Below are 18,710 nucleotides of genomic sequence, written 5' to 3' on the forward strand. Positions count from 1 at the left end.
AACCTGTGATTGCTGACTGTTACTGTTGTTGAAAACAACTGAAGGAGTGTTGTCAGATATAGGCCTATTTTTATTTGATATTGGCTATTTATTTTATATAATTTTTCATTTACATGTTTTGGAGCTGTATAGTTTTTGAACAAAGAAAATACAGAGATATACATCATGTATCGTCATTCAGCCTAAAAATACAGAGACGTGATTTTTTTGTCCATATATTCCTGCCCTAATCCCATTCTGATATCAGGTGGAGGAGAGGACGCAGGTTGTCTTGTAGTTCTTCTACTATCATTCAGTGTCACTGTATTTTTATTCTATTTCATTTCCTCTTGTCGCTGTGCAGTGAGCCAGCCTGCTTTTATTTGTATTCTTTACAGCAATATTCAGCTCGGTGAGACAAAATGGCTAAAATGAAATGTATGTTGGAATTCTTCAAGAGGCTTGAACCGAAACCGTTAAACCCCGTCAACATATAGATTTCATGGTAGTCCATTTCTAAGAAGCGCCTACTGCCAGAACACCATTCGTTAATGAGCTGCAATCTCTCACCTGTAGCTCATCCCTTTACTCTCTGTCTTCATTTCTTCCTCCCTCTTAATGTTGTTCCTCCCGTTACTGCCGGGGGTGGGGAAGAAGAGATGGGGAGTTAAGCATTTGTGTGTGTTCTCAGTAAGTGGGAGTGGGGAGTGTCGGGCGCGGTAGTTCAGCATTCCAGGAATCCGTCCACGGTCGAGCCTCATGGTTGTGTGATTCTGTCCGTTGTGCAGAGGAGGGCAATGAATGGCTAACCCACTGCATAACTCTGGAGACATTCCCCAAAAACGCTGCCCACACTCACACATACTCGTACACACACACACACACACACACACACACACACACACACGGTCCGGAATAACCTGCAATACATTATACTTTGATTAATATGCACTATAAGAAAAAGAGATGCACTCTCAGTACCAGCTAATGGTGATATTAATGTAGCAGAAAAAGCCTCTGTGTGAGTAGTTATGGAGAGCTGAAGGCTCTGCTCTGTAAGAAATTTCAAATTCTTTATCCAGCGTGCCTTAACTTGTTGCTGGTAAACATCTTACATGGTCGATATAGTCGTCCTTTACCCTGCGTGCACAAAAAGTCTTCACTTGAGCTGCAAGATGGCTCCTGTCCAAAACAATCTCCCTCCACGCTACAGAGGATCCTCAAGCCCTCTCCTTATATGCATTTTACGCGCTCACACTGCACATGCACACTCTCTCACAAAACACACACACACACACGCTGCCATCCTCTGCGCACGCATGTGGGTGGAAGTAGAAGGAGAGCAGAGGAGCGAAAGAAAAAGAGAGAGAAAGAGAGAAGAGAAGCCCTAACCCTTTCCCCTCGGCTGGTGGAAAGTGAAACTTCAGAGTTTTTCTTCCTCCCCCTCTCCATAGTGTTTGATAGTGTAGCACTGGCAGCCTCTGTGTGCCCCCCTGCCCACTCTCTCCCGTTGTGTTCTGGTGGCCAGCTGCTAGCAGAGTTGCAGTTGTACGTGAGTGGGTGGGTGAGACTCGTTTCCTGTGCTCCTCAGGGCTCCGCTCCAACAACTACTGCAGCACGCTCCGGCCAGGGGCCACGGGGGCCACTATTCATAACAAACAGGGGGCTGGCTCCTCTCCTCCTCCTCCTCCTCCTCCTCTTCCTCTTCTTCTTCCTCATCTTACACCATCACCACTACCACTACCGCCATCATCATCATCATCAACATCGGCATACTGCCCACCCACTCCACCCACGCCACTGCTCCCCTCTGAGCCTCGGCCCCTGGAGGCCCCCGGTCTGCGGGCTGGGGCATCCCCGCTGCGCTCAGAAGGGCTGGACATGGAAGTGGAAGAAACTCCTGAGGGCCCCGAGCCCTCCACCTTGCCTGAGGTAAGCACACAGAGCCTGGCTCAGCTCCAGGGCGGAGGCTGCTCTCTGGGTACTGCTCCTCCAGTCAGATAAAAGTTTGATCCATGTAGAAATGAGTGGAGGTGAAGATCCAGGGGGCAGCTTCACCCTCTTTCTGCAAACACACTGAGGGGGGTTGAGAGGTGACGGAGAGTAGAAAGTGACCGGTGATGTGGTGGGCTGTGGGACTTTGGGTTAATGGGGTTATTTTTCATCACTGGAAAGTTTTTTTTTTTTTTTATTGTTTTTTTACACAAAAGCACATCATCACTCAACCCCTCTCTGCATCTCATTCTCTGTGTGGAATCTGGCATATTTCCTGCTGCACTGGAGACGAAACACTGTCTGTTTTCTTTTGTTTAGTCTTTCTTTTCCATATGATTTGTTTGCTTTCTCTTCCTTTCAGATTTCCAATTCTTCACTCTTGTCCCGCTCTTCATACAAGCTTTTAATATAGCTAGACTGCAGTTCACCTTCAAGCCAGGAGTCTTTGCTCAGCATTAGCGGTAATGTAGTTTATAGTGGTTAGATTAGAGATGACGCATCTAGTCACAATGGCAGTGTGTGCTTAGATATGGCAGATAACAGGCAAGGTAGTGAGATGAGACTGAGTAGAATCAATACTAGTAGACAATGAGAGGTTTGCTCTCACAGCCCAGGAAATTGTTTGTTCTGAGCAGTGTGTGTGTGCATGTGTGTGTGCGTGTGTGTGTGTGTGGGTGTGTGTATGTGTGAGCATGGCGGTATGAGCATGTGTGGATGTGAGTTCTGCGCCAGTCCGTGTGTGTACGTTGTGTGAGCGGGTGAGCATTTAGGAGCAGCATTTGATTTCAGTGGACCTGCCTCCCAACAAGCCTCCCTATCTCTACGGACAAGCCATCTGTTTGCCCAGTGCACGGTGTTCTGTTCTTGGAGAGGAGGAGGAGGAGGAGGAGTGTAGGGGCCGAGGAAATGGGTGGGGGTGAAGGAATGGCAGGAGCATAGAGTAGATGGAGGAAGGGCACTGCTCAGATGGGATGTGGAAGGGAGAAGAAAGTGAGGACGGGTGTTCGGTGAACCCTGCTAACACTCAAGTGGGGGTTGAGTATATGAGTAACAGAAAGATAATATTATTAATACCTAGATCAAGCTAAGTGCTTATTTTATGTGTCATAGGACAGCTCCAGCATCCAGGAACTGTCGGTTATTTACTGTGCAAGACTTTTTCTGTGTTTGCTTTCTAATCTCTTAACAATTTATCTCTTTAAATCACTCTCACCTGTCGTTTCTCTTCCTTTTTCCTTTTCTGTTTTCATGTCTCTGTTTCTCACGTGTGTGAAAAGAGGTTGCCTTCACAGCTTGCTACACCTGCCTGCCTCCTGCATGCCCAGACAACATTCCATACACCCTGTATAAATGTGTGTGTGTGACATAACAAAATGTTTTCTGTTTACAGGATGGTATGAAAGATGAAGACGGCATGAAAGAATCTAGCACAGGTATGGTTTAGGCTTTAAGAGTTGATGTATGTCATGTCTAGATAACTTTAAGAGAGAGTTTTTTTTTCTCTCTTTTTTTATACCTTGTCTATTTCTCTCACTTTCATTCTCACCCTTCTTCTTGCTATCTCAGCTTTGGAAGGTGACCAGTCTCCTGTTGAGAGGGATCAGATGGGCGATGGGAGTTGTGCTGGTGGTGGCTTGACCATGCCTGCGTCAGTGTCCGTGGCTGGCAGAGGGACTAAAGGGCTGATGGTGCTGGGCGAAGAGGCTGGATTAGGGGAAAGAGTCCTGCCAGAGCCCGGTGCCTGGCCCTCACAGGGGTTCGCCTGCTCCCTGTGCAAACGGCTGTTCAGCAGCCTGGAGCATCTCAGGGAACACGAGTACTGCCACACCCTGTCTCTGATGGCCTTGTCCCTGGACTGGCCGACCATGCAGGGTCCGCACCACCAGCCTACCCAGCCCCGTCACCAGCCACAATCCCAGCCTCTCCACTTCCACCAGTCTCTCTACCGCCCTGCAGTGGCGGAGCCTGCGCCAGTGCGCTACCTCTGCTCCCAGTGCCCCGCCAGCTTCACCCTCAAATCCAACGCAGACCGACACGAGAAGACAATCCACTTCAAAAAGAAGCTAATGCAGTGTGTGTACTGTCTGAAACACTTCAGAGACCGCACAGACCTGCACAGGCACTTGTCGTCTGTACACTCCAAAGAGAGAGGGCACACCTGCCCTGCCTGTGCCAAGGCTTTTAGCACCCAGAAAAATCTGGCGACACATGTTAAAGTGTGCTGCCAGGTGGGGTCAATGCCAGCAGCTATACTGGGAGGCAGCACTGGGATGGAAATGTCTCAGGGTGTCCCAGGGTATATATCCACTTTGGCGGCTTTCTCAAGAGATGAAAGTTGACAATCATAATCGTCGTATCAATGTGGAAAACTGACACTGGGTCCACAGGCTGTAGGCTTATGTACTTACACTCATACCCATCAATTAGCAGCGTATCCTCACTTGTGTTGTACGTTTATGCCAAAAGAAAAAATCTGCAGTGTTATTGCACTGACAAGGAAAGAATTCCTTTTAAAATCAAATGTATGTTGACATGATTATAAATACCCAGACACAATTCTTTTATTTATTTATTTATTTATTTTTATTATTATTATTTTTTGCTTTTACAACTTTTATGCCATTATTTTTTAAGGATGATTTATCACCAATTGACAGCTTACATGTCAAAAGTGCACAGTTGCTATGCAAAATTGATCTTTTAAACAAACTTTTGGCCGAAATTATAGGAGATATTTTTAGGGTTTATGAATAGTTTTTTTAAGCACTGACTGGACGCATAAACAGGTGAATTACTAAGCGCTGCAGTGCCGAATTGGGAGACGGGAGGGGGCGTTTTTCTGCCTCCTCATCCTAAACCACTTGTCTGTCTCACTGTCGCCAGTCACCAGTCTGAATAAACTCTTCTCTCCTTTTTAGGCAGAGAGATCTTTATCTTTGTGTCCACCCCTGCATTACTGGCTCAGAGACACTCAGGCACAGTTCACTTCTGCAAGGCTTGACTGTGGCTCACAGCCCACGCAACCACACCACCTGCAGGAAGTTTGTAGTATTGCAGCAGTCAGAGCTTAATAAAGGCCCAAATCTGATTATTTCTGCTGTCAGTGGTAATGCAGCTCAATAGATATTAAGAGTAGGCATAAAAGAACTTAATGGAATACGTAAAAGTATTTGTGGTTACTGTAGCTCAAAGAGAAATCAAAAGACAAAGTAATTCTACCAGAGATCCACCTACACTGGACACGCAGAAGCTTGTCCTCAGTTGTCAGTCTGACACAATTACCTTCAGTTAGCGCTGTCAGATCAGTGCAGATGGAGGGGATGTGCCGAACAAGACAAAGCCAGCTAAAACTATAGGCCAGTAGCAGCTCAGATGGGGGTTGGGTGGTGTCATTTTCTCTCTATCTGTCCATCACGTCTGTCCCAGATCTGTAAGTCTTCTAGTGGCTGAGTGTGGCTGGGGCTGCACAGTAATTGGTCCTTCATGGCTCCGACCCTTCTTAACCCCTGACCCCTTATCTGAAGAGGAAGTGGGGACAGAGGGGCAGATGCCCTTTAAACCAGATGAGCTCAGTGAAGTCACTGCTGCAGACAGATAATGGTGTGGTTGTGAGTACAAGGTAGAAAGTGGGGGATCAAGGGAGACAAGTGGGAAAATGCTGAAGAAGAATAAAGGAGGTGTTGAAGACAGAAGAGCTAGAACAAGGCTGCAGGAAATTGGATTCGGTATGAACGTTGGCTTTAAAATCATCGCTAATGTAAATTCAGCCAAAATGTTCTCCTTCGAGTTTACAGCAGGTCTTTACCCTGCAACAAAATGTTGATAAAGCCCACTTTTCAATGATCGTTGTGTACACCCATATTTTGAATATTATACCCAAAGGGAAGACATCTACCTTTGTCTCCCTCTAGTCGCTCCAGCACATAGCAACTGTCTTTTCTGCATGTGTGCAGAAAAAGCAGAACAGGTGTCTATTGGGAATCTACTCCCTTGCTGTTGTGTACATATATACACAGAGAACTCCCAAATGCCAAATCCTTTCTTATACAAAATCCCATTTCTCAGGTAGCACACACTGTCCTAGCCAGCAACTGAAACAGGCTGGCAGGCTCAGAGAAGTCAGGAACTAATCAGGAACTCTCCAGAATCAGCCATTGAGGCCAAAAATGGCAAATACTGTATGGATGTTGCGTAGTGTTTTTGTGTTGGAATATGTGTTGTCTGTAAACTCTGAAAGACATTTCGTTTTAGATAATGAAAAAAAAAAAACCCATGTACTGTATAAAACGATGTACTTTTCTAAACAGAATGAGATTCTGCTTGTAGTTTTTATGCTGTAATTAAACTGTTACACAAACTGTGAAAACTTCTTTGCTATTTTCCTCTTTTATGTAGTTGTCTGTCGTGCACATATATTTACATAATCACAACAATATTTCTTTCTTTGTGTTTGCATTTTGACGTTAAAAAAAAAAAAAAAAATCTGGATTCTCCAGTGCGTTGTGTGTACATGCCTGTTTTTTTTTTTTTTTTTTTGTTGATGTGCTGTGAAATGCTTAATCAGAGCAGAAGTCGATTTGCAGATGGAGGTAATTATATTGTGTTGCTTATAGCTTCACTTAACCCTTAAGTGCGTGTTTGACTCCCTCCTGTCTGTACAGTAGATGTGTACAGTGTGTGTGTTGTGTTCGTGTACACATACATCCAGTCCTGATCTTTCATGGTCATATGCCATATGCCTTGACTGTTAAGTTTCTCATTGACACACACACACACACAATCTGTTTACTTGGATGCCCTTCACCTGGCTTAACTACCATTTAAGTCTAGACCTTGAGACAATTGGCTTACCAGACCTCTTCACAAGACTGGGGCATTGTATTAACATTAGTCCTTTGTTCATTGTTATTATGTTGAATCCTCCCTTTGTGTGTGTGTGTGATTTTATTTCCCAACCTTCAGCCTTATTGTCATTGTCTGTGTTTGTCTGTGTGTCGTTGTCGCTGTCCATAGCAGAGACCTTCTAGAGCAACTAAGGCAGACTGACTGTTGTGTCGTGTGTTTATAGTATCTCTTTGCCTTTATTGCTTTAGTATGGAGGAAGAGCTGTTGCCAGGGCAACTGTAGCTTTGACTGGGATTGGGGTGGCCATGGGAATTGATGGTACATTTCTAGACCATGCTGCTAATTAAATGTAATAACTGAAAAGTGACGTCTCGCTTTATTTAAGCGAGCTTCATTCAACACTAATCTTTTTTTTTTCTTCTCTTTTCTCTCCCCCCTCCCGCCCTCTCTCTGTCCCTACAGTGAATGACTTCACAGTGATCCGTAAAAAGTTCAAGTGCCCCTATTGCAGTTTCTCTGCTATGCACCAGTGCATCCTAAAGAGGCACATGCGCTCTCACACTGGTGAAAGGCCCTACCCCTGTGAAATCTGTGGCAAGAAGTTCACCAGAAGGGAGCACATGAAGAGGCACACACTGGTGAGTGGACTCATATGAACAACAGTAGGGGGCAGTAAATGACACCTTATGAGAAGTGTAAATTAAAATGCGTTTCCATCCAACAGGTCCACAGCAAAGATAAGAAGTATGTATGTAAAGTGTGCAGCCGAGTCTTCATGTCAGCAGCCAGCGTCGGAATCAAACACGGCTCCCGTCGTCACGGAGTTTGCGCTGACTGCTCTGGCCGGGGCATGGCCGCGCTACTGGACCACAACGGGGAGGTGGGCGGAGACATTTCTCCGGAGGAGGAGCTGTATCCAGGCGATCGTTTCCATGATGACCAGGCGGAGTGTGACGGCGATGGGGAGGAGGAGATGATGGTCGAAGGGGACGGGGAGATGATTGGAGAAGGCGAGGAGGAAGGAGGGAAATGGAAGGACTCAGGGATGACCACTGAGGCACATGGAGCACTGGACAATGAGAAGGAGGAGAGTGACTCCTCGGCACAGGAAGGGGAGCAGCAGAATGGGAGTGAGAGGGACTTTGCCTGGATCTCCTAGAATCTGTCAGGCTCCTGTGAGTGGTGGCTCGTCGACCAATCTCTGAAGATCTCCTGCGATCTCTTGGGCAGAAAGCTCTGCTCTCTTTACCCATTCGTCCCACCGTGGGCAGGCCTTCCTTTGAATGGAAATGCTGTAGGGTGATGCGCGACAATGATCTAAAACCATTATGAGGAACACACTCAAATGCACACACACACACACACACACACACACACGAAAAAAACACACACACACACACAGACACAAACAGGCTATTCTCAAACTTGACTGCCATAGAAGAAGAAGAGTGGTCAAGGGGTGGCTCGAGTGCAAGGCTTTTTCTGCTTACCTCCTTTACTTCTGATGCAGTGTTTTTTGTGTTTCTTTTTCTTGAGGGTTCAGGCCAGAGTCCAGTAGTTTTCTACTCTGCCACAACAGGAATCAACGAGGATGCTGCCAAGGACATGGCCAACACTAGACTGCAACTTTGTATGTTTGCCATCACAATCACCATGGAAACCAAGGATCACTGACAGTGTAGGGAAATAGCCAGGAGGGAAGGAGTGTGTGTGTGTGTGTGTGTGGGAGGGGGGAGGGGGGGAGGGAGGTGTCTTGGTCCCACCTTGGCTGTAATGTTTCTAGGGAAAGTCTAAATCTATTGCAAAGCTATGTGTGTCAGAGGACCGGGCAGCCCGATGGCACATTGATGCAGAGTCCTACTGCCACAGACTTGCACTTTAATGACAACTGACTCCTATCAAAGCCCTGAACCCGTGGTTTACATTTTTGATCTGATCTTTACTTACCTAAACAACTCGGTGACCGCACCTACCTTTAAGGATATACTTTATGTCCTCCTGACTGTTATCGCGAGATAGAGATCACTGAATCTTTGTGCAGATTGCTGTTTATATAGCCTATGCCTTTCAGTGGGGTCCTTAATCTTTTCTTCACTTAAGTTTACCACACGGTTTCTATCGATCCATTCCAACAAGTACTGGAGATTTGACAAATGTACATACGATGTTTTGGAATTTTTAAAGTGGAGTGAAGTGTGTGTGTGAGACAGAGACAGAGAGAGACTGAAAACAGAGTTTTACAGTGTATATAAGAGTTTTAAAACCTCTTTATACGCAAAGTGCACATCAGTTTCTGCTTCCCTGTTTGCAAAAAAAACACAAGCACACACGCTCCTCATGACCTACAATATTAACTCTTTCTGTCTCTCTGGCTGTCTCTGGTTCAGTTTCTCTCGCACTGGAGGTTGTGATGATAGGACCTGAGAGCCAAGTCTCTCACACCTAAGGAGGAGCTGCCTTTGTTTAAAAAATGTTTTTCTTTTTCTTGGTCATGTAATTCCAGTTTCTGAATACAGAATATGCAGACTCTTTCCATGGTTTACCTTTCTTTTGGTGATATGTTTTTCTCCGGCTTTGTAAGGTTAAAAGAAGAGGATCAAAATTGTGCTTGAAATTCAGAGTTTGATATTTGTAGAGAGTGTAATATTAATTTGTTTTGTTTAACAGCTATTTATTGAAAAACCTGTCTGTGGATTCCCTAATTTTTGCGAAGTCATTCCCTCCTCTCTCTCTCTGTGTGTGTGTGTGTTGTGTGGAACAGGATGGGTGTTTGTATGCAAGAATGTTTGAGTGTCCAGTGTCCAAAAAAAAAAAGTCTATATTGATTTCTTAAGATTCTTTCCATGTTTTTTGGCAAAGTTATTGACAATTCAAGTGAGGCAGATGACATGTCTTATTATTATGATTATCAGAACTATGATTACTGTTGTTGATGTTACTATTATTAATTATTATTATTAAGTGCTGGATGCTAAGCTTTATTGTGTGTTCTTTTTTTGATATTTTATATCTTGTATAAGAAAAAAAAAGCTTTTATACTTTGCCTTGTTGTGGACAGCAAGCCATGGGGCTTTTATCAACCTTTTATTGTGCCAGTTTACGCTTTTTCTGTCGTATTTGCTTTTTTTTACCAACGGGGGAAAACTTCACTGTCAAAATTCTCTGTTAGATATTGATTGAGACATATATTCAGCACACGCTTTTGCATCACTAATGTACACTAATTGATTAATATCGAACCAAAAACAATCTAGTACCTTGTATACATGAAGTGCTTTTGTTTCACAGTCTGTGTGTGCAGGTGCTTTTGGATTTATTGTTGTGGTTAACAGTTTTGTTGTTGGGTTGTTTTTATTTTTGAACCTGTCACTATTTGTCACAGTTTGAAAAAGTGCACATGTTATGGTATTATTGTGAATATGAAGGGCTGTGTGAAAGGACCGGCTAGCTTTTGAAGACTGCATCTTAAAACCAAGCTGATTTTATTTTTTATTGTAGTTTTTACTGTCTCACGCCTTCGCATGACACACAATCAAGTAGAAATGCAGCATGCAGACAAAAGGGTGTTGAGTCTACATGCTTTATTTCTGTCCGCCAGCGTTTTACTGGCTTGACTCTAGTTCATTTACATAAAGGTAAAGCGAGCGCTGCAGTAGTAACTCTGGGAAACATTTTGTTGCCAGTGCTGGTCGCACACATCAGGCCTCTCTACTACAGGTGCCATGGACTGCACTTCCCATTAACCCCCACTGAGAAACTCTGTACAATGCGATTTGTGATGCTTTCTTCATGTCTGGCAATGTCTTTGTTTTATTGATATTATTTATTGTTTTTTTTTTTGTTTTTTTTTGTTTGTTTGTTTGTTTGACCCATTTTTCAAATAGTTGTACTTTTTTGGGATGGCTAAAAAAAAAAGAAGAAAGACAATGGGATAGGATTTTTATGAATGTCAATGGTGGGTGTGGAAGGAGCCCATGATCAGTGACAAATCTCTGTCCTGTGGTGCTGTTGTGGCCACTGAGAGACGTCTGGATGTATGTGTGACTCCCCCGTCCCTGCGCTCTTCTCACAACCTGTACTGTATGTCTTCTTCCTCATACTGGGTTGTACTTCAGGAAAACGTCTGCCATCAACCCCTCAATATGTGCCTCAATGACATTTCACCTGTGTGCTTGTGAGAGTGTTTGTTTCCGAGAGATGACTGAACATTTGTATCGATGGAAAGAGATTACTAAAATGCAACTGATCAGATTAGAGGTGCAAAAATGTTTGGGGATAAAACTTTAGAGACAAATCATGATGGACGACTAGATTCTCCTTCCCACCGTGTGCTGATGACCTTTTGTGCCCTGATTCTGTGGTCTTAACTGCATGCCTGTGTTCATTTTGTCATACCAAAGCGACGTCTTCGGCATCTGCACACAACTGTCTCATTCCACATGATGCAAAACTGGAACTGTTTGCTCTATTGCAGATGAATATGGGTATTCTTAGACGTGTACAAATTGCAATCCTCATTTAGCCTGTATAGCTTGATTCACACGTGCAAATCATGAAGCCATAGATATTGGTATATCTATATTATACTATATTTCAAAATTGGCGCTTTTTACTTTAGATTTTGTTCTTCTACTAAGAGTGATGTGTGTATACCTTCATATATATGAATTTATATTACTATTATATATTATTTATTTTCCTCTCTCAAGCTTCAGAGGGTCTTTAATTTGTAAAAGGTTGCCCTTGAAGCTGGAGGTTTGTTTATTTTCATTGGGAATATTGTTCAATATGATACTGACTTTATATTGATGATTATCATAAACCTGTGTTTGTAACAAAATGTGTTAAATAATCAAAAAAACCTGTCCTGTTTTTACACCTGTTTTGTTTTGGGCAGATTTAAGTGCTCTTGTGCAGATATTTTTCGGTTGATAGTACTGATCACAAAACATTTTTACAGTCAACCATGAGCCTCCTGTTTTGATGTTGGGGCTGGCCCGCCGGCCGTCCATGCCTCTTTCTAACTTCATGTTTAGTGGAAGAATTAGCTTGACTATTATTTGCAAAAACCAATCAGTCTCAATAAATTTTGAAATTGCTGCTGTAAAGAAGTGACCAGTCGTGTGCTGTGCTGTTTGTTTTCTCTTGCCTGTTGGGACGGTTTATGGAAATAAGGCTGTCATTACCAACTGATGTCCACAAGGGGTCAGAGTAGACAAGTCATAGAACGTAGACACAAGAATGAATCCAGTCTATAATCTTACATTGCCACATTTCCTTCTTTGGAAGATTTTTTATTATAAACATCTCATGCAGGGATTTATTCCCCAACACATTTTTTTTTTCAGGTTTAAAAAAAATAATCTGACGGCAGCATTCTTCCATTCAGGTTTATTTTCTTTCTGTCACATTACATCACATAGATCACATTATCAGCATCAAACATGGTCATCCATCTTTTCAAGCACTAGTCATAGGCTTGACATTCACACAAATACTCTTTGAGTGCACCACTCCTCAGAAAGTGCTTCCTCCATGTGCGTGGGACTGCTGATGAAGACCAGAGGCTGAGCCCACACACAGGAGAAATCTTGCCCTCCAGTGAAGACCCAAGACTGATGCCGTGTTTCCCTCAAAAATGCTTTTAGCGCCGCATGTGTGTGTGTGTGACAGGCTGCAATGAGCATTTTTACATTTAGAGGAAAACAAACTGAATCACCCTTGGGTTATCAGTTACTGGAAGGGGAAATCTAACACATAAAACCCTTCAGTGTTGTATCTCCAAACAAAAAAACGAACAGGAAATAAATGAGCGATGCTAGACATGCAAAACAACCTCAAACTCGGCCAGACAATCAATCAATCGATCGATCGATCAATCGATCAATCAATCAATCAATCAATGAGAAAACAAAAACAAAGCAAAAGTCAGTTTTCACACCAGCCAGTGTAAGGCTCAGTAAAAACACAAGAAGAGAAAGAAAAATGGTCATCAAATGAGAGATCTGACAGACAGAGGGTAAAAGCCTGGACAAACAATAAGAGCACAGTAGAAGAAGCCGAAAACTGAGTGGAGCTGCCATTGCAATGCTTTACACTTGATTTGGAAGGAGATCTATTGGCTTTGCTGCTGCTGGTTTACACACAAATGAAAACTGACATTCAAGAAAGCAGCACATAAATTTTGACATATTTGGAAAAAAAAACGAACGCTTTTTTTATGCACATTTCAAGGGTTTAGTTTAGCTTAATATACTGGGTAAAGGCATGGGTGGGGACCACAGTAAAGCTGGATAGCACAAGATCAGGAAATGGAAAAGGACAAGGTGAAGAAGAATCACTGTTGTGAAAAGGAAATGGGAAGGATATGTCTAGTTGGAAACAAGTGGAAGACACAAAAAAAAAAAGCGCGCTGTCTGTTGGAATGTGCAGGGCAGGATAAAGATTCCCGCAAGATTAGAATTTTCATCATGACCAAAGGTCGGAGGTTATCCTACCTAACAACTTAACGTCACAACCACAAACAACATCCACGACAACGATAACCACACATATTCCAAAAGAAAAAAAAAAAAAAAGACTATTTGGCAGGGAGAAAGACAAAAGACAAACAGCAACAGTGTGAGCAAGTAGCCCAGATGTCACCAAAAAAGCTCAAGTTAGTTCTTGTTCAATTATAAAGCATCTCATTGCACAAAGTAAGATAGTAAAGCAATACTGCATGGTTGTGTTATGATTTAGCAGAGTGGCGACAGCTGTCTGTGGGTGTTAAAAGATTTGGATACCAAAATCAGGATGCGCTACTGGTTCACTACAGGCAGTACAAACTAGCAAATATAACAACAACAAAGACTTTTTTCTTTTTGTAGGTTTTACATTCAACAGGTTTTGTTTTTCTCCCCTTTGCCTCTAAGCTACAATATACATTGAATCTTTACGTGTTATGTTCACTATAGCTTCTCAATCGACTTAAAAAAAAAAAATGAAAGAAAAATATTCTGAGCAAATGAACTGTAAAAAAAAAAGTTTCCTTTTCATATAACAGAAATACAACAACAACGAAAACAACAACAATATATGAAAAAAAAGCCTCACGGTTCTCTTTTGTTGCATATGTACAAGAAAGCCCTGAAACTGCAAAACCATCTATATCGTCACTGCGTGTCTCGTGTCTGCTTTCCATCTACCGTCAGTCTCCAGTTTCCCTGCACGCCCATTAAGGCAGCTTCAATCTCCACCTCTCGTTTTCTGGGTGAAAGTTTTAATTGTTGATTTATTTTTGCAAAAATTCACCAATAAAGTTGTCTTGTCCAAGACCTGTGCACAAGAGCAATTTCGTATCCAGGGTTCTTTCCAGCCACGATGACCCAAGCGACACTCAGCCGAGCCGAGCCGAGCCGAGTTATTAATGATGCAGCTTGGGCCTTAATCGTCACGGGCCAGTTTAGTGCAACTCGAAAAAACAAAGGTGGAATAGCGGCCAACAAGCGCAGGAACCTGTTAGCTTAACGTGTGCTAACATTCCCATTCACTGCCAGAAAAAGCATCGGCCTCTAACCCTGCTGGTGGAATCTAAAAGTGCTTACACTGAGGGTGGAGACAGAGCTGATGGGCTGCATTTGACACTCGTTCTATGACCAAGCCAGAGATAACAGAATCAAAAGTGGTATCCAGCACTAATAACAGTATCTACAGTTACTACCTCAGCTCAGTAAAATGTAAAGAAGCATGAACCTGTTTTTTCTTTTTTTTCTTTTCTTTTTTATTTAAGTAAAGGAAGCACAAAGATGAGCTTTATGGATAAAAAGTGTGTGTATTGTGAAAAGATTCCAGGCAAAAAAAAAAAAATTGCTGTAAAGCATCTGTTATCAAGGCGATAATGTGTAGCTACTGACTGAAACCAATGTTTTCCCATCACTGAGACAAGGCAGGTGCTGCTTTTCGGCCCTTGGCATTTCTCCAAGGAAAGGCAAAGTGACTGACTACCAAAGTACCACACTGTACTTCCCAGTACCACACTTCTGCAACTGCCAGCACCACTATGTTTAGTACGATAATTCTGACACAGAGAGCAAGACATTGTCAAGATTGCCTGCTAACAATGGGGGACCCCAGAGGTACAGAACCCCTATCCCTGACACCCCATTTATTCCATCGGGCAGTGACGACACCCCTCCCACCCCCTTGAAAAAAAAAAAAAAAAAGAAAATCCTTTCACTTCAAAATTTGTTTATATAAAATGTCCATGTATAAAAACATGTCTTTGCGCAGTGCAACGTAGTGCAATTTCATTAGGTCAGTACACCTTTTCCTTTTTTTTTTTTATGTTCTTTTCATTGGCACTTTGTGAAGTTTCTGACCGGAAGAGGTCTGCTCTCACCAGCTGAGAGAGAGAGGGAGACCTAGCTTATGTGGGATGCCACTGGAATAAACACTTTACAGGCAGGATCAGTTATATTCAAAACAAGATGATGGTTTACAACAGGTACTGAATGAGATATTAATTACTACTCTTACAGCAACCACGTGTGCTTAATATGTTTTTTTTTTGTCAGCTGACTTCAGGCCAACAATGAACAATCAGGCGTCTGCTTCTGATCTTGCACTGAGAAGTGATAACTGGTCACTAGGGATGCACCGAATATTCGGCCACCGAAAATTTTCGGCCGAAAATGGCCCAAAAGTGCATTTCCGGTTTTCGGCCGAAAGACTTTTTTCACCGAAAAAACACGGCCGAAACCGGATGTTGTGATGACGCAAGCAAAAATCGCGGCCAGTACGAGCGTGGGTGGAAAGGCCAACGTGTCCGCGGTGTGGACGTGTTTCAGTAAATCTGAGAAAGACACACGGATAGCGATTTGCTAAACATGTAATGTCGAAATTTCAAGAGGAGGTGCATCTGCAAAGAATTTCCCCACGTCGGGTTTAATTTATCACCTGAAATCCAAACATCTCGATCGCTGTGCTGAATATGAGAGAAATGCAGCGCAGAAAAGGAAAATCCCTCCGAGCACGCCCACTCCGTCTGTGGCGGACGTTCTCGAAAAGGCAAGGAAGTTTAAAACTTAACTTAAAGCGCTGCAACTCTTGGTGCATTTGTTGTTAAAGGCCTACGGTTAACATATGGGCTATGGCAATATTTGTTTTGATACACTATCATGTAGTCCTACAGCGAAATTTTTATTCTTATATGCACTTTGTGTTTTTATGAGAGAACATATTTAATTTTACAGTCTTGTTTAAATCGATTTATTCCTTGAAACATTCATATTAATTTATGTAATCGCAATGCCTTGCAATTTTCGTACTAATAATTGGCGTAATAATTTCTCTTTGGTGTTTCGGCCTTGGTTTCCTCATTTTTCGGTGCATCCCTGCTGGTCACTTTACAACACGGGGTCACCCTGTGGCGGCAGAGGACAGCACAGGTGTTTCTATGGCGACGGAGGTCTGAAGTCACACTGATCCTCAGTCAAGGAGCCTGTTCAAAGTTGTCCTGCTCATATAGGAAAGGTCAGGCACTCTGTATTTGTATATGTGTGTGTGTTTGACATACGTTGCTATGGTGACCAGGTAAGGTCAGTGTCAGGAGCGCTTAGAAAGTAGAGGGCACGCAGCAGAATCTACATTCGAAAAGCTGCTAACAAACAGCGCGAGGGTGAATCTCTTCAAAAATACACTTCTGCTGCCATGACTCCACCTCTGAGAGCAGAGAGAGAAAAAGCTGTTATAGGGGTTTTTATTTTCTTGTGGAATATTTCCTTATCTGGATTGCGGGTCTGAGGGTGTCACAAATTGTACAGATTGTGAAACACTCTGAGGCAAATTTGTGATTTGGGATATAAAAATATAAAATGACTTGACTGTATGTTTGGGAATGGGAAGCAGGTTATCATCTTAAAAAGCTCACTGTTATTTCACCATTGTGTGACTGAGTTGATTCAGAGCAGGTTAAGAACTACTGTATTTTCTAATGAGGGGAAAAATTCTCAATGCGGGAATTACCTAAAAAAAAAAAAAGATCCTAATTATAACTGCTTATGTGTGGTTTTGTCTTCTAGCATAATCATTAATATCGCCAATAAGAGATCAACGTTATATTGTCCATCAGGGTAATTAAGTCAATTACGAATACACTTCACCTTGAAGGCGTACAATTTCAGGCAGGTAACTTTTAAAGAATAACTCGCTGACTAATTGCATTGTAATTGTCTTTTGTAGGGACACTCCTGCATTGCACGAGAGTATCTTTTATAAATATTTATAGAAAACAGAATTGTAAGATTACTGCTGTCTTTGCGGGCTTTTTCCCGTCCTTTTCTGTTTTATATCTTGGATAGAGATACAAAGCAAGTAACAAATTGGGTTTTAACATTAAAGGGTGCTATTTTCTTAGAATGGCCAATGGCTGAAGAAAACAAAGATGAAAGGGATATATAAAAAAAAATCACAATCACAATTTTTAATTATATAAAAATCTACCACCTATTTTTTTTATCTAAAGCTTGGAAAACTTGACCTGCTATTCGCTATTACAGGCGTATTCTAAAAAGTAAAACTCCACTTTGGTACAACATTTTAAAACGTTTGCTACACTCAATCAGTATATATATATAGCTGACCGCCAACACTGCTGCTCTGCACACACTTGATTTGATTCTTACTTTTCATTTTCAAATGTCAGAACCAGAGTGAAAGATCATTCTAAAGGATTAAACTCATTACCTACTAAAACCATCGGAGAAGGTCTTGATTCCTGTGAAGCTAGGTTTGGTATCTACAATTGTTGCACTGCTGGTTAATGATAATTATTCCAAAGACTAAAGATTGGGTAACCTCTCCATTTAAAACTTTAAGAGATGACTTAGAATGCCTGACTTCTTATCAGGTAGTGATTGTTGGGTTAAAATCTCTATGTCATTTACCTACATACACAATTTACATCAGTCAGACTGTAAGTTAAAGTTTCAAAGGGCAGTTATCATTCATTGTGGTAAACAATCTATTTAAGAACATCAGCTGGCAAAGGAAAAAATTGAGCCTTTCTGCCTCAATTCACCTTAATAACAATGACAACCACAAAGCAAGAATGTAAATTCTGCTGATTGCACAGTGCAACTGCTAGTTGCTTAAGCAACTCATTGCTGAAAATAAACTCTATATAAGAAATAGATATCCACTCTCTCAGGCATACGCTGTGATTACAGTGATACTCAAAAAGACGACTTATTTCTTCAAGGTGCATTTCTCTAGGGTACAAGTATAGAAAAGAAGAGAGGGAAATATATTTCATATATTGTGTACATCTCTCGAAAATATTTTGGAAAGTCAAGGGCAAACTCTTTGTACCACTTTGTGAGGTTTTTGTGCATTTTTGCTAAATCACAAGAAGTGTCGCTGGCTGTACTGAATTTGATTGATAAACAGGTTGTTGGATATTGAACAATATGTCTTTAAACATACAGTCGATACCCAGTAAGGCTGCAGAAGACAGTGATGTTAAAATCGGTATTGAGCTTACACCTAAGCTGTTGGTTTTAAGTGAACAGGCTTTTTGCCTTTGGTAGGTTTGAAGTCCCTTAAACAGTGATAATGAAAAACGGATATGCTACAGAGGTCTTACTGAGCAAATCTGGTGTTAACCCTTGAACCTCCAAAAAGAGTCATGATCCAGCCCGCAAACAGTAGCTTACATGATGCTCCTATAATATAGTATACCAAAAAGCTTATCTGTAGTCTTTAAACATTGCCTTGAGTTGAGGCCGTGAAAAATGGCAAGTTATAAACAAAAATCAAATCAGAAGGTTCAGAATCCAATTTAAATTGTTTTTTTCGTTATTCATCAACAGTGAGAATGTCTCAGTCTTAGAAAAAGTCTCCAAACCTGCATA

The 18,710-nt window shown here is 42.1% G+C and overlaps 1 protein-coding gene across 4 annotated transcripts in view; it reads left to right on the forward strand.

Annotated features, from left to right (window-relative positions):
* The window catches only part of zbtb46 (zinc finger and BTB domain containing 46), a 55,983-nt gene extending 47,806 nt beyond the window's left edge, over positions 1–8,177 (forward strand). For 2 of the 4 annotated variants that reach the window (XM_041055744.1, XM_041055754.1), the window contains exons 5-7: positions 1,571–1,911; positions 3,365–3,407; positions 3,541–6,299. In XM_041055744.1, the coding sequence (XP_040911678.1) occupies positions 1,571–1,911; positions 3,365–3,407; positions 3,541–4,313 (1,157 nt within the window). In that variant the 3' untranslated portion in view covers positions 4,314–6,299. Of the gene's footprint in view, positions 1–1,570; positions 1,912–3,364; positions 3,408–3,540; positions 6,300–7,281; positions 7,458–7,543 lie in introns of those variants that run through there. The other 2 variants (XM_041055773.1, XM_041055764.1) reach the window with 2 other exon arrangements.
* Positions 8,178–18,710: the final 10,533 nt, after the last annotated feature.

Source organism: Toxotes jaculatrix, chromosome 2 (genome assembly GCF_017976425.1).
Source record: "Toxotes jaculatrix isolate fToxJac2 chromosome 2, fToxJac2.pri, whole genome shotgun sequence".
Classification (NCBI taxonomy): domain Eukaryota; kingdom Metazoa; phylum Chordata; class Actinopteri; family Toxotidae; genus Toxotes; species Toxotes jaculatrix.